General features: G+C 40.7%; 1 protein-coding gene across 3 annotated transcripts in view; it reads right to left on the bottom strand.

The window, feature by feature from the left end:
• apoba (apolipoprotein Ba) overlaps positions 1–20,722 on the bottom strand; it is a 36,635-nt gene extending 15,913 nt beyond the window's left edge. For 2 of the 3 annotated variants that reach the window (XM_071471053.1, XM_071471054.1), the window contains exons 1-22: positions 20,565–20,722; positions 18,987–19,028; positions 18,339–18,451; positions 18,099–18,244; positions 17,009–17,156; positions 16,487–16,636; positions 15,259–15,383; positions 15,107–15,183; positions 14,557–15,013; positions 13,162–13,306; positions 12,893–13,039; positions 12,390–12,601; positions 11,680–11,875; positions 11,416–11,586; positions 11,032–11,235; positions 8,695–8,868; positions 8,378–8,583; positions 8,113–8,286; positions 7,748–7,878; positions 7,184–7,394; positions 6,814–6,986; positions 6,543–6,718 (exon numbers count right to left, since the gene is read on the bottom strand). In XM_071471053.1, coding sequence (XP_071327154.1) covers positions 6,543–6,718; positions 6,814–6,986; positions 7,184–7,394; positions 7,748–7,878; positions 8,113–8,286; positions 8,378–8,583; positions 8,695–8,868; positions 11,032–11,235; positions 11,416–11,586; positions 11,680–11,875; positions 12,390–12,601; positions 12,893–13,039; positions 13,162–13,306; positions 14,557–15,013; positions 15,107–15,183; positions 15,259–15,383; positions 16,487–16,636; positions 17,009–17,156; positions 18,099–18,244; positions 18,339–18,451; positions 18,987–19,028; positions 20,565–20,622 — 3,636 coding nt within the window. In that variant the 5' untranslated portion in view covers positions 20,623–20,722. Of the gene's footprint in view, positions 1–6,542; positions 6,719–6,813; positions 6,987–7,183; positions 7,395–7,747; positions 7,879–8,112; positions 8,287–8,377; positions 8,584–8,694; positions 8,869–11,031; positions 11,236–11,415; positions 11,587–11,679; positions 11,876–12,389; positions 12,602–12,892; positions 13,040–13,161; positions 13,307–13,756; positions 13,934–14,556; positions 15,014–15,106; positions 15,184–15,258; positions 15,384–16,486; positions 16,637–17,008; positions 17,157–18,098; positions 18,245–18,338; positions 18,452–18,986; positions 19,029–20,564 lie in introns of those variants that run through there. The other variant, XM_071471055.1, reaches the window with a different exon arrangement.
• Between the last annotated feature and the right edge of the window lie 298 nt (positions 20,723–21,020).

Below are 21,020 nucleotides of genomic sequence, written 5' to 3'. Positions count from 1 at the left end.
AGGGACAGGTTTAAAGAGTCCAAGTACAGGTTTAGCAAGGCATGAGAGAAGCTAAACAACTGTACTCTGAGAAACTTCAGCTCCAGTTCTCAGCCCACGACTCTGCTTCTGTCTGGAAAGGGTTCAGACAGATCACTAACTACAAACCTAAACCCCCCCACTCCATTAACGACTTCCGCCTGGCCAACGATCTGAATGAGTTCTACTGCCGCTTTGAAAGACAATGGGACAGGCCTGACACCAACCCCTGCGAGTCCAGCCACCACCCCCAGACCACCAGCTTCTCCTCCCCCACTTTAGCAGGGACCCTGGCACCTCAACAACTAGCCACATCAGGACCCCCCTCCTCCCCTACCAAAGGAACGTCTCTCTCTATCCTGGAGAGAGATGTCAACAGGCTTTTTAAGAAGCAGAACCCCCGCAAAGCAGCCGGTCCTGACTCTGTCTCTCCATCATCCCTGAAGCACTGTGCTGATCAGCTGTCTCCGGTGTTCATGGACATCTTCAGCACCTCACTGGAGACCTGCCACGTGCCAGCCTGCTTCAAATCCTCCACTATCATCCCTGTCCCCAAAAAACCAAGGCTCACAGGACTAAATGACTACAGACCCGTTGCCCTGACCTCTGTGGTCATGAAATCATTTGAGCGCCTTGTCCTGTCCCACCTCAAATCCATCACTGACCCACTCCCGGACCCCCTGCAGTTCGCCTACAGAGCCAACAGGTCTGTAGACGACGCCGTCAACATGGCTCTCCACTTCATCCTCCAGCACCTGGACTCCTCAGGGACCTATGCCAGGATCTTGTTTGTGGATTTCAGCTCTGCCTTCAACACCATCATCCCGGCTCTGCTGCAGGACAAGCTCTCCCAGCTGAGCGTGCCTGACTCCACCTGCAGGTGGATCACCGACTTCCTGTCTGACAGGAGGCAGCACGTGAAGCTAGGAAAGCATGTGTCTGACTCCCAGACCATCAGCACTGGATCCCCGCAAGGCTGCGTTCTTTCTCCTCTGCTCTTCTCCCTGTACACCAACACCTGCACCTCCAGCCATCAGTCTGTCAAGCTCCTGAAGTTTGCAGACGACACCACTCTCATTGGACTCATCTCTGATGGCGATGAGTCTGCCTACAGGTGGGAGACTGAGCGTCTGGTGACCTGGTGCAGGCAGAACAACCTAGAGCTAAACGCTCTGAAGACAGTGGAGATGATAGTGGACTTCAGGAAAAACCCAGCCCCACCCACCCCCATCACCCCGTGCGACTCCCCCGTGGCCACCGTGGACCATTTCCGCCTCTTGGGAACCACCATCACACAGGATCTCAAGTGGGAGCTGAACATCAGCTCCCTCATCAAGAAAGCCCAGCAGAGGATGTACTTCTTAAGGCAGCTGTAGAAGTTCAACCTGCCAAGGACTATGATGGTGAACTTCTACACCTCCATCATTGAGTTCATCCTCACCTCCTCCAACACCATCTGGTACGCTGCTGCCACTGAGAGGGACAAAAGCAGACTGCAGCGTATCATCCACTCTGCTGAGAAGGTGATTGGCTGCAATCTACCATCCAGGACCTGTACACCTCAAGGACTCTGAGGCGTGCAGGGAAGAGTGTAGCTGACTCCTCCCACCCTGGACACAAACTCTTTGAGTCTCTCCCCTCTGGCAGGAGGCTGCGGTCCTTCAGGACCAAAACCTCTCGCCACAAAAACAGCTTCTTCCTGTCTGCTATTAGGCTTATCAACAAGGCTAGAGAGCCCCACTGTCACTGATCCCCCTGATCCCCAATTGCACCAACCACCAGCACAAATTCCTTGTATGTGGAAACATACTTGGTAATAAAACTGATTCTGATTCTGATTCTAATAAAAAATGAAAAGCCCCTGTAATACACCTATTTTTCCAATCAGAAAGCCTAATTCCAATAACTACCGATTAGTATGTGATTTAAGAGCTGTCAGTTCTATTCTTGATGCTGAGACACCTGTTGTTCCTGATCCTCATACATTACTATCTAATATTCCACCTGATAGGGCAAGCAGTGATAGATTTATGGTCAGCATTTTTAGTGTGCCATTGCATCCAGATTCACAATGTATGTTTGCACTTACTTACCAAGGACAGCAATACACATATGCACTTCTAGCACAGGGCTATGTAAAGAGCCCATTCATTTTGTGTTGGCTCAAGATTTGCAACATTTAAATGTTCCAAGTACTGTAATTCAGTATGTGGATGATTTCTTAATATGTAGCCCTACAAAGTAGCAGAGTGTGAAAGACTCAGTTGCAGTGCTAACAGCACTTGCAACAAGGGGGCACAAGGTCAGTAGAGATTTTCTGTCAAACAGAAGTTTAATACTTAGGAAGAAAACTATGTGGGGATAAGAGGCTAATTGCCCCCTCACAATTAGAAGCTATAGCTAAAGCTCCTAAACAGACAGTGGGACATGTGCTCTTTTTTTAGGAATGACTGGGTTCAGTCGTCCGTGGCTTTGTGATCATACTGTTAAAACAGCACCTTTGCGAGTTCTGATACGGACAGCAGGACAAACAAATAACTCAGCCCAGTTACAGTGGTCAGAGGAGGCTGAAGGAGCTTTTCAAGCATTAAAGAGTGATTTACAGTCTGCCCCAGCACTTGGTAATCCAGACTACACTAAACCTTTTCATTTATATGTTGCAGAAAGATCCGGTTATGCAAGTGCAGTATTAACGCAAGATACACCAACAGGTAAGGAGCCACTAGCCTGTTACAGTATTTAATTGGATAATATTGAGTCAGGTCTGCCACCTTGTTATCAGGGATTGGCATCAGCGGCCTTTGCTTTTCAAAAAGCCTCTACACTGACTATGGGTGTACACATCTCACCAACTACATGTCCTGCTCACTAGTCCATGGTTCGTTCTGACCCAAGCTAGAAAAACAGACTATGAAGTTATATTTCAGCACCTGAACTGATGATCCAACGATACAACACAGTGAATCCTGCAGCCAGGATGGTGTTGCAGATAGATGGAAATCCACATGACTGTAGTCAAGCAAGAGACACTTTCATGCAAGTGCGTGATGATCTTTATAATCAACCAATCACAGCAGATCTCACATTGTAGATGGCTCCTGCTTTTGAGATGCTACAGGAAATCATGCAGGTTATGCCATAGTAAAATTAGAAAAAGATAACACCTTTACAGAAGTTCAAGCAACTAGAATTGCTCAGCCATGTTCTACACAGCTTGCAGAAATAAAGGCTTAAACAGCTGCATGGAAACTGGGAGAAAGAAAACGTCTCGATGTATACACAGAGTCAGCTTATGCTTATGGAGTGTGTCATGTACATGGCAATATGTGGAAGCAGAGAGGTTTTCTCAGAGCAGATGGCACCCCAGTAACATATGGGGAAGCTGTCTCAGCACTATAAGATGCTATGCACCTTCCAACAGCTATTGCTATCATTAAGTGTCCAGCACATCAAATGACAGATTCCCTGAAGGTTAAAGGTAATAATGTGGCAGATGAAGCTGCAAAACGTGCAGTGGTAGGTACTGCTACTATGAGCCCATTGTTGGTAGCTGAAGATTGTGTGCACAGGTAACACAGGACGGTCCCCAAAAGAATCACTGGTGAAGTGCTCATGGTCATTTTGTGTTGCCACTTTCATTGCTGCGTTTTGCTATCAGATGTGCGCATGGTTCTGACCATTGTGCAAGGGGTAGGTTATAAAACGCCTTCAGGCAATTTGGTGGTCACCATTTTTGACAGCCACAGGGGACAGAACATTGCATGAGTGTGAAGTACATGCACAATATAATGCAAGAAAAGCTTTTTCATCTCCAATAGCGCATATTCCCCCACCAGATGTCCCATTTAGACATCTAATGATAGATCATGTTGACATGATCCAGTAAATAGGGAGAAAGAGATATGTACTGGTTATGGTTGATAGATTTAGTAGATGGATTGAAGCAACACCAACTGCAAGACCAGATTATAAATCAGTGGCTAAGTTTTTACAAGATTTGGTATGCCAGACACTATCAGCTCAGAAAATGCACAAGCTATCAAGATAACATTAAAGATGCTAGGGATTAAGCAGACGTTTGGGTGTGTTTATCATCCACAGTCACAGGGAGCAGTAGAACAAGCTAATGGTACTTTAAAGGCTAAGTTACCTAAGATAACAGCAGACAGCAAAAATTACACTGGATAGAGGTTTTACCACTAGCACTAATGTCTATGAGAGCACAAACTAACAGACTAACACACCTCCTCATGAAATGTGCATGGGGCAGCCAATGCATATACGATATCTAAGAGGGCCAAATGAGGGTCCTCTGCTTGAGCAGTTAGAAAGAGAACTAACCAGTTATGTCCAACACTTAACTTGAATCCACAAGGTTATCGTCCAACAGATGAAAGGTGCCAAAGAGTAGAGGGATACAGCCATTCCAGACCAACTACAAAGAGTACGTCCAGGAGAGTGGGTATACGTGAAACTGTTCAAAAGAAAGTGGGACCGACCCAGGCGTGAAGGCCCCCTTAAATTAATTCTAGCAACCCCAACTGCTTTAAAAGTTGAAGGTAAGAAAGTCTGGTTCCACCTTAATCACTGCTGCAGAGCAGACGATCCAGAAAAAACACTTGAAGCATTCAGAAGAAGAGCACATCCTAGACCAGAAAGGGACAGTGAGGCCGCCCTGCAGGGAGCTAGACAGTCCCAGGAAGTGGAAGGTCACACCTGGCCCAGAGCCCACAGGGAGAAAGACATTCTAAAAGACTGGCTGCCAGATGGGCTGGTGACAGCACAGCAAGTGGTGGATCATTAGCAGCAAGGCAGGAGAATGAATCCCACACAGAAGATGAACATTCAAGCCCAGAAGGGACTCAAAGAGCACAAGAGCCAGACCCAGAAGAAGGGCCATCAAGAACATTAGAGTGGGTGAGTCAAAAGAAAAGGACTATGGGGAGTGTGGATAATAGTCAGTCTAGTGATAATATATGGACTCATAATACCTAGCTCAAACAAGGTAGAGTCAGGTACACAACAGCAACAGATGAATGACTGTACCACAGTGTTAGCTGCACTAATGATAGAGCAGCAGTATCTGATCAGAAACTAACCCCCAGTCAAAATGGTGAAAATACCAAAAGGGTGATGACGGCAATGGTTAAACCTTCAGAAAAACAAAAGAAGACACTGACCCAAGTGAATCCATGTCCAAAGAGATGGACATGGAGATGAGTGCAATAACAAACTTAGGGGATGCACAGAAACAGTTAATGCAATAGTCCCACCAACTTTGCACTGGCTACAGCAGTTATGGTGGCAACACAGGGGAAACTGCCTCTAACAGAGCCAATAGACATCACTTATGTAAAGTCAGCCATCTGTACACAGGCAGTCATTTGAGGTCTCCACTATAACAAGATTTGCAGCCACCCCATTCACGCTCGATGAGGGAATTGTAATGATAAAGATAAAATCCACAAACAAATGGTGCACAGAAATAAGGACAGGAAAAACCATAACAGCTAAAGTTGCACAGAGATGCGTAAAACTTCACAATAAAAATTATAAAAGGAGTATACCAACTGAAGATGAAGTAATCAGAACAACTACATGGGAATCTAACATGTTTTATCAATGGATGAAATACTCAGCTGAACAGGTAACAGATACCACCTGTGTAGCATGTGACCAACAGAGAGGGCTACCTCAGGTGAGACCCCTCCCGGGATTAGACATGGAAATGAGTGTTGAAAGGAAGGACTGGTTTGCTCACTGTGTCCTTTGAATGGCAGAAGTAATGGAAAGCCACAGCAATGGTAGTAGAATTGGTCCAGTTAGTCTGAACGGCCTAGAGTAAGGGAACAAGTATCCAATACCAATGTTTTTGTGTGGCAATAGGTGAAGCTTTAGAGGCAACACTGTCACTTGACACAGATACTGACAACACCACATTAGAGTTGCTCACCTGTACAGAAGCTCAGAGCCCACAACTGAGCTTCTACCCACCAACACTCTGAATACTTTTGTCAATGTCATATTTCAGTTTTTTTTCTTTTTCTTTAATTTGCTGAAAATTCACTTTTCACTTCGTCATTATGGGGTATTACGTGTACACTGATGAGGTTAAAATGCATGAGGCTGCAATATAACAAAATGTGAAAAAAGTGAATATTTTTTGAATGCACTATAAATGTGGTGACAACTGACAGTGTTTTTAAGAATTATGGCAATTTATGTCATAGATTTTCAGGATTATGTTGTGTACCAATAAGACAGTATGTGAAAAAAGTTGTATAGAGCCTGATTCAAGATGTCACTTTAATCAGATAATGATTCAAGTGGTGGACAATATTCTGAATAAAGGTATAATATATACACATATATATATATATATATATGTGTGTGTGTGTGTGTGTGTGTGTGTGTGTGTGTGTGTATATATATATATATATATATATATATATATATATTTTCTATAGCGTATATAATATATAGTCTATAGTGTATATAATGTAAAGTGTCAAATGTCACACTACCTCAATTCCTTTGGTGACTATGTGACGGAGTTTCATGTCAGTCCTTGCCACTTTCTGGTCCAGGATATCATTGATGAGCTGGTGCAGCTGCCCATGATACTCCTCTACATCTGGAATCAGTTTCTGAATTTCTGAATTCAGCTCTGATTTCAGTTCCACCTCAAGCTTGTCATCATCTGTAAGGAGTAAGTCCAGATCCACCCAGAAATATTGAATGAATGTTGGAAATCTGTTTTCTCTGTTGAAGATGTGACTGAATGCTGCCAGTTACCGTATTTGAGTGAAGCTCTTTGTTGGTAGGATGTCTCAGGGAGATTGATCATAGTCTCTAAGTCCATGAACACATCCTCATCCTTCTTAAGGGTTCCAGTGACAGATACATCAGTTTTCAGAGAGGGAATCACCATCTGGAGTTGTAGTATGGCATCCCTCATCATTTGAAGTCTACATTCAAAAAAGGGACATGTAGGTTGAGAAGACGGCAACTCGTTTGGTTAATTATTTTCATTTTTCAGGAAGTTTCTCATCTGCTCATTCCCTGCTAAAAAGAAATAGTGTTAAGTAACCAGGCAGGCACAGCTGAAATATCAGCATTATCTATTATTAGAAAGGATTGAAAGTTTGTTTATAGAACTATGTACCTTGTGCGTCCAACAAGAGTCAGCTGTGGGATGTTTCTGTTGGTGACGTCAATGGTGATACCTCGCATCTTCTTTCCTTTAGCATCACTGTCAGTTACAGACAGCTTAATGGCTGCTTCCACATCATAGTCAGGAATGACAACCTCAGCGGTCAAAATATTCTTATTTTGGTTGTATTTCAGAGATGCAGTGGTCTCTGTTGAATCATCACCTGGTAACAGTAGATATTAAACTCATGGGTTGTTGTTTATCTCCAGGAATAGATGATTTCAAGATCTGTTAATTCAGGTGCCCATATCAATATCATAGGTGACATATGCACTTAAAATACCCATATCAAAGAATCCAGGGATAAATAAAAGGGCCTCATGGTATATATGAATACAATATTAAAAAATGTTATACAAAACCCAGGGTTATGTTAAATGACAAATATTTTTATGTCCATTGCCAATTTTTTAAAAATGTGTTTTTAAATCATTTCTAGATGTGGTATGGTTAAGGTTAAGTAAAGATGTGGTTATAGGCTGGCACACAAACACAGATATTATCTTATACGAGTACCTTCTGCCTTCAGAGTCAGCTTCAAAGAGTGTACTTTATGATGACCCTTTTTACCCTCTCTGAGAGTTTCATCAGTGATGGTGGCAGTGTACTCGGAAATTTCCCCCGTGGGCTGAATTTCCACTGCAAAGCTGAGTAAAAAAACACAAGTTTCATTGAATCTGGCTCTCTTTTTAAATCTGTTTTCTATTTGGTTACTTAAAATCATTGAAAACTCCATTACGGTAATCAAAATATCAACCAATTACTAGTAACTATTTACATATTAGCTATCCAAATTGAAAATACTTAAATCAAAAAACTCCAATCAGAAAGACCCCACCAATGAATGTCAAGTAGGATTTGCAAATGTAGCTTCCTCTCACCTGGTTTCTCCAGTCAGGGGGTAATATGGGGCCTGGTCCATGGAAGTAGCATTGGAGTAACGCAATATTGTGCACAGTTTAAGACCACTGAATAGGGGCTCACAACCAGTGGAGTCCTCCACCAGGGATGGCACCATTTTTGTCTGACCCGAGGAGACCGACAGTAGCTTGTTGCTGTATTTCAAGAAGAGAAATTAGAGTTATGAATACTGAAACTAGAAACCACTGAAAGACTTTTGTGTCATTTGTAACAGGTGTCGCTGACCTAACACTGAGCAACTTAGTGTTTGACTTAGGAGCAGGTATTGACAGTCTCAACTGGTTTCTGTTCACAGTGATCTTAGCATTGATGGAACTCTCATGGTACATATTAGTGTGCATCTCAAGCCCAGCCTCCACATAGTCTGGAATGTGCACACCCATTTCAGTGATGAATTCTAGCCCAACTGATGGCATGAAGGAGAGGTCAGTCTGCAAGCGGGATAAAACAGAACAGCTGTAAACAGTGATTCAGAGGAGACATACACACAAAATTATAAGTTTATTTTACATGTAAACTATGATGAGGGGAAGCTTACTTACCATTATGTTAGGACCCGAGTGAGTCAGGCCTCCTTTGACACCAGGTGCAAACACACCAGCCAGTGAGAACTTCAAAGGGAAGCCAGAGGCAGTGGGTAGAGAGAAGGCACTCTCCATAAAGATATAGTGGGCAAACACTTCATTTTCAGTGCTAGAAATCAATGAAAAAAGGGCCTGTTGAATAGAAAACAAATAGGCTATATGAATATGTGACATTCTTTAGAGTCACAGAAGTCCACAGTCAAATTTTGGTTTTGTAAATGGTTATAAAATCAGGCCAAGAAGAGGAGATAAACAGAAAATTGTTGAGAGACACAATCAGATTTTTATCTAAGCTAGTGGCGTGTCCAGAATGAAATATGTCAGAAGCTTTTAGATGGATTGCTATCATATCATGTTCTGACTTTTCCTTGTGTAACCCCTTGTGTGCTCTGTACTACAAAGCAGGATTTGAGGTTAGCAAGGTAACTTCTGGTTTAACCCTTCAGTCCCACGGTAGTTCACTTGTTACCATGGTAAATCACAATGGTAACGCTGAGCCCCTAACCTGTTTTGTGGTAGGTTAACTTCAGAGGTTCAGATCAAAACTTGTCAACAGCCAAACTACTGGTGTTGTCTCTTAAATAGCAATGATGTGATGATGATGAAGAAAACTCCGCTGACATCGTCTTGCTTGTATATAAAGAGGTTTATTACAAAGAGGTCCAGCATCAAATCAAGCACCCTGGGTTGCCTGAGAGAGGAGTCGAAGCCAATGTGAATCTCCTCTGAATAACTGCTCTAACTCCCCGTCTATATAGGTTGGTCGTTTTCGTGAACCTAAGGTAAAACATATGGTTCCTAACTTACAGAAAAAGGGCTTCCTTACATAAGATGGATGAGTCTTCAGTCTATCATCCACACCTAGACCTTTTGACCTAGAAACCCCTAGACACGACCCCTAACTCTTTTTGCCCTAGAGCCTTCTGGCTAAGGCCATTAAATCTTTTTGACCAGGGGACTCCTAGCTAAACATACCAAATCCATAAATTCAAATAACATAACATACAGAACTTCAGATACTACACTGGCCACTCAGATCACTGGAAAAATCTGAGTTATCATTCCTACAGGATCCTGGCGGGAACAAAGGAGTTTACAATTATGTGATAAATAATAATTAGAAATTATATTTTTATGGATTAGCGGAATTTGCTTTTCCAGAACTTCCATGCGTCCACCCTGCTTTCAAAACAGAGCTTCTAATGAATAGAGGAGATTTTATCACACTAAATAAATACATTATAACAATTATGGCTTCATTTGAATTGAACAAAGATTCTGTTTGTTGACAGTGTTGATGCTTTTACCCTTCTTTCATCACTGCAGCTCAGAATAACATAAGCAGACTCTGTGACAATAACTGAAAATAAAAACTGAACCCTCTTTTTTTTTTATCCATCGCAGACATATTCATTGTTTGTTGTTCATTAGAAAAAAAGCAAAAATACTTAGTAAGAAACTTAATAACAATTATTCACTTATTCACAGTATATCCTTTGTCTGTCTTTAATAATTGAAATTTATTTCTAGTGTTTCTTTTTTATTCTAGTCATTTCATAATATTGTTTACATTTCATCTTGGTGAATATCACTCTTAGATATCACTATGATCAAATTCTTGTTTCAGCTTTTCTTCTCATTATCACTTGGTTGGTGATAGTTTTGACGATGTTGCCTTTTTTTTAAAACTCTGCTTCTTTCATAATATAATTCACAATTATAGCAAGATAGGTAAACCCTGGATTCATTGAGACAGTTGATAGTATGTTCTTTAGTACAGATTATCAGAACGGACAATGTTAGGTTCAGTTAAGCCAGATATTGAAAAGATATCCTGGATATGTTGAAATATGTCCAGTACTTTGGTTTATGACAAAATACCTGCAAAACTAATTACATTCCCATCAGCTCCAGCTAGCTACTTAGCAATTGTCTTACCTCGCTTACCTGCTGCATACATTATGAACTGTATAGCTTCCTCTGAGCACGTTACCCAGAGCATTCAGATGAGTGAGGGGAAGACTACCAGATTATAGATAATTAGGGTAAGATCAGTTTTTTAAATGTCAACAAAGGTACAAGAGTTGATTTGATAAACCTGCAACACTGAGGACTGGTATGAGGTCAATACGCCTCAGTCTTGTATTTAGTCATATAGCTAATGTAAGAAAGATTTTTAAACTTAAGTAACTTGATGAAACAATGCACCGTGATCTTTTTTTGTGGAAATAAAAGGGCATATGTTTCTCCATTTTTTCTCTAGTAAAGTTCATGCCGGAAAACAATAAATCTAACCTTCATAGGTAGGATCCTGATGAAAACATGGTAGTACATGGACAGAGTTTCAGCCATCTTTCTTATTTCACTGGTCTTCAAGTATCCTATCTCATTTCCCAGAAGCCGAAGATAGGCAATGGCCTCAGGGGCTTGAGAGAAACGTACATCATCCATGAGCTTCCGGGCGTTGTCTGTGAGATCTTTCAGAAGATCCTGTGGGACCTAAAGAGATCTTTGTTTTAGTTCATGGCTGTGCAAAAGCAATGAACCTGCCATACTGATCAGAAATAACAGTATTCCTATGTAATTTCATAACAACTTTCATGTTGAGTAAGATTTAGCTTAACAAGTTGGCGAGTCATAACATAAACATACAAATGATCTGTCCAAAAACCATTTCACCTGTCTCTTCATTCTTTCTCTGTTGGGGGAGATTCGATCCAAAACATCTTTGAGCATCTGGGCTTTGTCCCCTGCCCAGTACATGACTCTGGAGATGGAGTCAGGGAAGAAACCCTTCTTCCCAAAAAGAGCATCAATTGTTGGTTCAAATCCTGTTCCCTCAACACTGACCTTGAAGGGGGAGATATTGAATGTTTGAAAATCTTTGCAGAGCTTATTTATGAGTCTTCAATGCATATAAGGCATATGGTCGTAAAAACATACCTCAAACATGTCATAGTTGTAGTCAAAAACCTTTAATGTGGTCTCCAGCATCACCTCCTTAGGTAAGGTGTCCCTGCCATCAAAGATGATGTTGCTCTGTACTGAGCCCAAGGGAGAGTTTATTTTGTAGTTGTGTGACATGCCATCAAGTACCCCTTTTGTCTTTTTCAAGGTCAACTCAATGTGCTCCCTGAGTCTTTAGGAAGGGGAAAAAAGAAGGTTTTATTAACCATACCAAAAAACTATATTTCATCAAGTTTTACCCATTAAACAGACTTCAGTTTAAATTCCTAATATTAAAGGTAAATATATACTTAAGAGATTATTTTAAGTATATATCTGCATTAAGTGACCTTTGGCCACACAGGGTCCCACAATGCTAACATATTATCAACTTATAAAATGCTATGAAATGTCCAGCAGAGACATGGCTCTGTTTTGATGTCCGCCAACTCCTTAGAAAAATATCTGGCTCTTCAGCTGTTAGTTTTTTGACATTTTTCCCTCGTTAGTTCCTAGCTTTATTTATAAGCTTGTCATCATCTGTAAAGATGATGGGTATTTATTTCATAGAATTCTATTATTCAATCATAAAAGTAGACATTTGAATGTGCTTAGAATCCGTGAATAAAATTATCCACTATTTGGGGACTGTAAACCTTTAATTTATTGTACACCTAATATTTTGTTGCTTCTGGCCGATTACTCACTGGTGCATTTGTGGCTCATCAAAGTTGCGGATATTGTTCAGATGGGAGATCACGAAGCTCTTGAGCTGCTCATTCTTCACATTCTCCAAACTGTTCACAATGTCTTGAACCAGGGGTCGATGTGGGTTCTTCATCAAAATCAGATAAGCTGCTATACGTTTCTCCACGGAGCTCTGAGTGTCCTGGTACACCTCCATGAGAGCATTTTTGACCTGTGGTTAACCAAATGATAAATAATTCATCTGACTTGTTGTAACCAGTGCTAAGATCATGTAAGTACGGTGGAGGGTCTCAATATCTACATGAGATAATGTGCAAGCTACACATTTTCACAATATTCCATTTTAAGTTATTTCAAGTATTCCAGTGCTTTTTGTTGTCTTGCTTGTTAATTTGGTAAAAAAGTCAAACTGTCAATCAAATCCTACACACAGCCAGTGTTCATAATCACACTACCATTAATTTGTGTAAAAGAAATGTGTTAAATGTGTGTGTTACTCTACCTCATCATTAATGTCCATCAGCCTGAACGCCTGTATAGCTGCCTTTTGGTTAGATAATGGAATGTCTGTTTTCTTAGCGCACCGTAAAATAGAGGAAATCAAGCTGGGGCTGACAACTTGCATGGCTTTACCCATGACACCAACAACCTGGAGATTAGGAAAAAAAGTGTTTAGGGCATTGTAACCCTGAGCCAGATTCTCTGACAAAGACTGACTCATCATCAAAGCTAGAACCACAGTATGTAAGATGTTTGCATGATTGTCAGTACCCTCAGTACAAGGAAAGACATATCATCAGGGTCAGTGGGAAAGTCAGAGTCATCATAAAGGCTTTCTCCCAAGCAGTCATTTAAGAGTGTCTCCATGAACTTTGACACATCTGTGACCACTGGAGTTACCTCTCCTTTATGAAACCTGTGGACAAGTGACAGAGAAGACATAATGAGATGCTCTGGTTTGGATAAAGATTTGTGTCACATTTGAGAGTATTTTCCTCTAGTAGTAGTTGTTTATGCCCTGTTTTACTTTATTTAAATTACATTACATTAAATTAAACAGATCTTCTACATTTTAAGTATATAATAATAAGTCCATAGGTGTCATTTACACTGAGGACACTGGTGACATATCCCCACCCCTTTTAATAATGGGTTTGTCACCATCACTTTGCTGAGTGGTTGGGGCGTGTACCACGTGAGCGCGAGGTGATCTTAGCAGGCAGTCACTGGTTCAACTCCCAACCGGCCTGACTCTTTCCTGCATGCCATTCCCTCTCTCTCTACCCCCTTTCCTGTCAGTCTCCACTGTCCTGTCAAATAATAAAGGCACAAAAAGCCCCAAAAAATAAATAAAAAAAATTCTTACCTCCACCAAGGAGGTTATGTTTTCTCCTGTCTCTCCTCTGTCTTGTCTGTATGAATTGGTTATTTGTCAGCTAGGATTAAGCAAAAAGTACTGAACCAATTTGCACCAAACACGGTGGAGAGATGGAGAGAACAGGGCCAGAGAGGAATCCATTACATTTTGTCGCACTTTAATACATCCACTTTAACCCCTGGGGTTGCAGACCCCTCTTTTCAAAGATGACTGCACATTTGGGAGTTCAGTGGTGCAAAAACCAGAGGCACTGGTCTACAGAGATGTGGAAAAAAGTAAAATGTAAGATGAGTCATCCCTCACTACTTTCTTAAGAAGTAGGCAAGAGCAAATGCAATGCACACCAAGGTACATGCCTGAATACTTGACCCTGTGAGTGATGTAATCAACATCACTTAATGGTTTGTGAATGAAAATGGTTTGAATCATTTTGGCGTATGGCCTTCACAGTCACCGGCTCTCAACCCAATTATACATTATACACCTATGGGACATTTTGGACTGAAAGTGTTAGACAGGGCTCTCCAACCACCATCATCAAAACACCAAATAACGGAATATTTTTGTTCCAATGTGCACCAAGGAGCACTGAAGCTGTTCAGGTGTCACATGGTGGTTTTAGTAAGTCCAAATTGTTTTTTTCTTTAATTTGTCACCTGTCTGTATTTTGTTGCTTTTACGTCCACACCACTTTTCAACACAAAGTGACGCCCTTGGTAATAGTCAAAAAAATATTGTGCCACAACTATCACTCTGATTTTAAGACTAAAAATACCTGTTTCACTTACTTTTTAACTGTGTTGGCTAGAGAATACATGATTGCCCTGCTCTGTTTATACTGAGCCATGCTGAGCATATCTCTGACACGTGCTGCATCGGGGTCAGCCTGTAGACTCAGCCCATAGACTAGAGCGTCGACCTCTAGTGACACCCCGTCAATGGTCCTGATAGCCTGGAGGATGGCGCTGGTGCACTCCGGTGTTCCACACTGGAAGAGGGCCTGGTAGGTGAGCCAGCCTGACATATCTAGCATTTCAGTGACCATCTGGCTCAGAGTGTCATTCCTCAGAACGCGCAGGCTGGACACTAGCTTATGGAAAAGGCTAGTCCTCTTCTGACCCTGGTCTGTGCCTGCCAAAGCCACAAGGTCCTTCAGAGAGCTCAGAACAGTATCCTTTGTCTGGACTGGAGCTTTATTGTCAGGGTCTTCAAAGTGGAGTGGCTTGCTCTGACTAGGGTTCACATCTGAGTACACACAATAATTACATTAATTTAGCATTAAAGAGATGTGGACTATAACCATACATCGGGCACTGCAAACATGCAATGATCACCAACCAAATACTCTGTTGTTGATCCTTTTGGAGCTTTGAAAGCTGAGATCCTGGATCACCACAGATGATATTCCATTGTCCCTGCAAAACAGATTAGATGGTGATGCAAAAGGCATAACACTGCACCATGCTGTATGCACCCAAATGATGACTTACTTATGGGAGAAGGGCAGATAGATGTGTTTTTCTGTGCACATGGCAGTCACGATGTGCTTTCCCTTCTTATCAAACCGGTAGTTGCAGTCTTGAGTGCTTGTGATTAACTTTGACATGGGGCGGTGCTGAAAACAAAAATCCACAATGTTTATGTTCAAGAATACCCTCAAGTCACAGATAAAAAATTAGACCTGAGAAGATTTAATTAACTCCACTTCATTTTTGGCAAGATACCGGATGCACCAAAATGTCCAAAATTGAGGAAAGTATTTTTACATAATGTTCACAGTTATTTTTTATTTCAAAAAGAATCCACATACATACCAGTGTATCAATCTTAATGCAATATTGTTACAATTGTAATAGTTGAGTTCAATTAACTTTATTGCCATTACTGTCATGCCTCAGCTGGATAGCTGAGTTCCCTTTTTTGTTTCCCCTAGTGTTTTGTCTTGTACTTCCTGTTTTATTTTGATACTCACCTCTTTTCTCGTTTCAGGTTCCTCACTTCCTGCCCTCATGTGTCTTCCCCTTGTGTGATTACCTGCCCTGCCCTAATGTGCTGCACCTGTGTCTCATTGTCTTCCCTCTCCCTGAGTATTTAGTCTCTGTGTTCCCTCCCTTCTGTGCCAGTTCGTCTAGTTCTGTATGACTACGTTCCAGCCTTTATTCCCCGTGTGCCTTACTCGTATCTTGTCTTGTTTTTGGTTTTTGACCCTGCCTTTGCCCACCGATTCTGATACCTTTGCTCCGCGGACTGATCTCCTGTGTACCGACTTTTGCCTGATTAAAGGACATTGTGAACTCGCTTACTGTGTCAATCTGCATCTGAGTTCGAGCCGTTGTTCAGCCTTGTCAATTACAGCAAAAATAACTTGCTTTGCTTCTATGAATACAAATGATCAAAACAGATAAAATATGAATAAATATAAAAGATAACTTAATAGAAAATGCACCTTAAAATGCCAAAGGTTTACAAGTCAAGAGGCAAATAACCTAAACATACTGAAATATATATATACAATTTAACACAAATAATTACAGGACAAAACACAAACTTAAACTAAATGTACCTTGAAATGCTACAGCCTTACCATTCAAGATAAACTTTGTGTTGAACTATATAAATTAATGAGAACAATATGAGTTGGCTTCATATTTTGTTAAAGACGTAATATTAAGGGCAATCTCCAATCAGACACTATAAAGGCAGCCATTAATGTCTCACCAGTTTTTGCAGCAGGGCTAAGGGGCTGCCGGCTAATTCCCTGCTGTAGAAGTGGTCACACTGGGAGAGATCTCTGGACAGTGCCAAATCTGTGGTGATATCCTTCCCATTCACCAGGTTCTCTGTTAAACACTGGCCGTGCACTGTGCTCTGAAAAACAGAGGGAATTAGCTCAGGAATATTAATACATTGTAATACAGCAGACAATGCTACATGTAAGTGCAAGTGTACTTATAGGCAGACTACTCTTTAACCAGAATTTTACCTTTATTTATTTGCCATTTTATTTTCCTGTGTATTAACTTCTTCTTTTGACTTCTCATATTATCTTCATTACTCTGTATTTGTTCTACTCATATCTCTACTTTATGCTCCTTTGCTGCAACAACCCAGTTTACCCACAGGGGATCGTCAGTTTATATAATGGATCTCCATCTGCACACCATTGTGCTGTAGCTGTAGTTGTGTCTTTTTCTGCTGCATTTTTGGAGAAGCCTCTCTTGAGTATGAGATGATACTAACCATAAGGCTGTTCTGCTCATCCTCCATGACTGGCACTATGAGTGTTGAAACAATTCCTCTCTTAATGTTTAGGATGTTGACTGGCTCATCTGTCTCGGGGTAAAGATGGACAGTGGTGATATCCTCTACAGTGAACATCAAAGGGTTCCTGCACAAAGAAAAGACAAACCACTGAGTGATATTCTGCAGTAAACATGATCAGCCATTCAATTCAGTAAAGGCACAGTATGTTTCTACCAAAGGGATTTATATTCAGTTCCAATACTGGCGAAAAGGTCCCACTCCTGAACTCCTCACCACCCCCCCCTACAAACACTTGTGATATTTGTATGTGACATGACTTCTAACTGAAGATGTTTTACCTTCGTTGTGTATCTATCAAATTCATAGTCACATATCAGGTAACACTAACCAGGCGGTCAAACTTCAGGCGTCTCTTAAAGACATAAAGACCTGGATGACCAGCAATTATTTACTTCTAAATTCAGACAAAACTGAAGTTATTGTTCTTGGCCCCAAACACGTCAGAGATACATTATCTGATATAGAGCTATGGTATTACCCTGGCCTCCAGTGCTACAGTGAGAAACCTTGGTGTCATTTTTGACCAGAACAGGTTCTTTATTTCACACATAAAACAAGTTTCTAGGAGACCCTTCTTCCACCTACATAATATTGTGACAATTAGAAACATCCTGTCTCAAAAGGATACTGAAAAACTAATACATGCTTTTGTTAGAAATGATACGAAAAAAATGCTAAAAATGCTAGATCCTTATTTAAGGATGTAAATAAGGATGTCAGTACTTGCTGACAGGAATTATTATTATCGATAACACCATTACCTATGTGTAGCACTATTATTATTTTCACTATAACAACAACAGTATATACAGCTGTTCCTTCATGCTTCATATGCTCTTGCTTTTAGTCTAGACTTTGGACCTGCTAACATCAACCTGCCCTTTAAGGCCTCAGGCAGTACCTGTAGAGTTTAAAGCTTGCTTTTCTTTTCTTCCCTTCTGCCTGCTTCTGAGATGTCATGACATTGTATGGGTATCAGATCGTGTGAAGAATTTTTTGCACTAACTTTTCCATGGCAGCCTGGAAGGCCTCAGAGCCAGGAGACTGCCTGTAGACTGGCTGGCCTTGGGGATCCATGATGGACACCTCACTGAGAACACAGTCCCTGGTGCGCATGATGAATCTGCAGGTTTGGGGGATTTCAATCTCTACCTAAAGGCATGTGACAGCAGACACAGGGTGAGGGAGCTCAGATAACAACATTCTGTTATCAAGTGACAAAGTGGGACACATAACAGTCATGTACCTGACAAGAAACTTTGGGGCCATTCCTCAGGTTGGCAGTGCCCACCACACCATTTCTGCTCTCTGTGGTATACTGGTACACATACTTCTTATAGGCCTTGAATCTGGATGCCACTGCAATAAGATACATAGCCGACAATGGATTATATGAAAATTGTGTCTGTTCCTATGACATAGCTTCCTGACTCTAAGATCTTTGTCATTTATGTATGATGCTCTGAGTGCTGATTAAATATTTCAAGCCAACTGCCCTTAAAGAGTCATGTTCCTATATTAAACCTATAGGATTGTTCTGTTCCACATCATCACTTTGGCAGCAGACCTTTGGACCCAGTGGCAGCTAAATGAATGAGTAAGAGTTCATCAGCTCCTGCTGCTATCTCCAGAAAACAGTTTATGTGTTCATCAGTTTAGCACAGCCACCATCGATCTGTGACCAGGTCAATGTGTCTGTTTACAACAACATATCATTTACCCTCTTCTATCTACCCTATGTACACACACTCAGCTCTCACCAGGTACACGCAGTGTCAAGCCCCTTATTGGAACTGACAAAGTCCAGAGTTTTTGTACATCAAACCATTCAAATCTATTGAAAAAGTACAATATAGGCATTTTGCAATCTTTCGTTAAGCCAACATCAACTTACACAGACAAGCTGAAGTTTGGTCATCAACATCAGTGCCTTCCTCTGGAAAACAAAAAGAGTGAAAGATCATATAGTATACATAAGGTCAATTGAAATTATTGGTTATAACACATAAAAGTGATCTAATTGCCTTGAAAAGGCATGGGCAAGAACGTATTTTGGGTGTTATGTCCCTTTAAATCTCTAGCTATGGCAAGGAAAACAATAATAAAATAATATGAGAAATTGTATCAAATTTTTTAAACAAATTTTATTTATTTTATCAATTTTTCAACTAACAACAAATGACTGCTGATGAGTGGGTAATATATTACAATCCTATGAGTGTTTCTTTTAAAAAGAAACATTCATAGGATTTGGCAGCAGCTAATTAAATACCTTGCAGTTTATAATTAGAAGACACATTTTTCAGGGGTCATATGTGCATTGTACTATGATCTATTGAGTTGCAATAAAAAAAACTGTTATTCACAAAAAAGAAGACATATTAAGATTTATACTTCTTTAAGATTCCACAGTATCATACATATATGAGTGAAAGACATACTTGAGAATTGGGTGGTCAAATTTATGTTCAATGTTTTCCCTCAGCTTCTTTTGCTGTTATTCTTTGCTGTTGTCTCTTACTGGATATATGCTGATGGATACTTTTACAATACATTCAATGGATTTATAACCGGTAAACTGAAAACTGAACAACACCTGAGTCATAATCAGCATAAAGTTATAATCTGGTATCCTGTCCTTTGCAACACTTTTGAACAAATATCTATACATGTGCATGCACTTAACCATTGTATAAGGATAATAGCAAACATTGAGATTTAAAAATTGAGATTGAGATTTCAAAAATTGAGTCAAAAATATTTGTAATGAAGCATCCTGTAAATATAGACATAACGAAAACGTGATAATTTTCTCTGCCAAAATTTGACTCATCATAGAAGGAAAAGCACAATCATTATTTATATCATGAGTGATGTTACATCAACTTCCCCCTGTAAACCATGGCAGTGAGCCAGAATCCAAAATTGCAAAACCCTGGGACTATTACACCTTTTTCACAATTTTTAACCAAAATAGTGCAGAATACTAATGGAGCACTTCAAAGTTGTAATTAACTAAACTAGAGGGGCACTCAGAGAGCATGCCAAGGCCAATGTCAATTGACATACACCAGACTTCATAGGAAAAATTCATAGTAAATTGTACAGATCTGCCCAAAAATTTCATGGGTTCTTCCCTGGCCCATGTCCCATCTCTCCACCAAATTTGGTGCAAATCAGCTGAGTGCTTTTAGCATTATCCTGCTGAAAAATCTACTAACAAACAAATGGGTGAAAACACAATGAATGGTGGCTGAATTCCATTTTCAGTTTCAAGGTCCAGGTGTTATTCATGCTGGCTCACTGTCACACTGTCAGGGCTCACTGGGACAGCAGAGTATGACAGTCAGGCTTAATCAGTAACACACTTACTTCCATATTCCAAATGACAAACAATTACAAAAAATAATAATAACACGACTTTGTGCAAATTTTATCCTAATACTTTGAATCAAAATGGATTCCTACTTACGAGCCAACGTGTATCTGCTCAGCAGCAGTAACAGACACAGCTTCGTATAACCCATCATGGGCCATACAAAAGAGTTTTCTCTGTGTTCTTTAGTGCTCTTGACTAAAACCGCAACCCAAATCAAAGCCCCTCTCTGTCCCTTATAACCTGGCCCTGCTGAGCACCTAAGGTATACAAACACAGCAAAGCCTGGGAGGTTGTCCCAAAGTTCAAACTCTGATTGGAGTGTAATCAGTACCATATAAAAGCAACACAGGTTTGTTTAAGGTGTCTGCTAGGTTCATATCTCAAATTAAGACCAAATAGTAGAAGAAAGAAGGAATAATTTAAAACATTGCACTTTTTATAATGACTTTTAATTTGCACATCATAAGTAGGGTACTGTCACATGCTTAACAAACCCACACACTGGTCTTCTTCTGTGTACTTCAGCTGTACGTTAAAGAAACAACAGGC

The sequence above is a fragment of the Trachinotus anak genome, unplaced genomic scaffold (assembly GCF_046630095.1).
Source record: "Trachinotus anak isolate AG129_WGS33_773 ecotype Australia unplaced genomic scaffold, CSIRO_AGI_Tana_v1 ptg000033l, whole genome shotgun sequence".
Classification (NCBI taxonomy): Eukaryota; Metazoa; Chordata; class Actinopteri; order Carangiformes; family Carangidae; genus Trachinotus; species Trachinotus anak.
The sequence above is the reverse complement of the archived record's forward strand: the minus strand, read 5'-3'. Positions and strand labels throughout refer to the sequence as shown.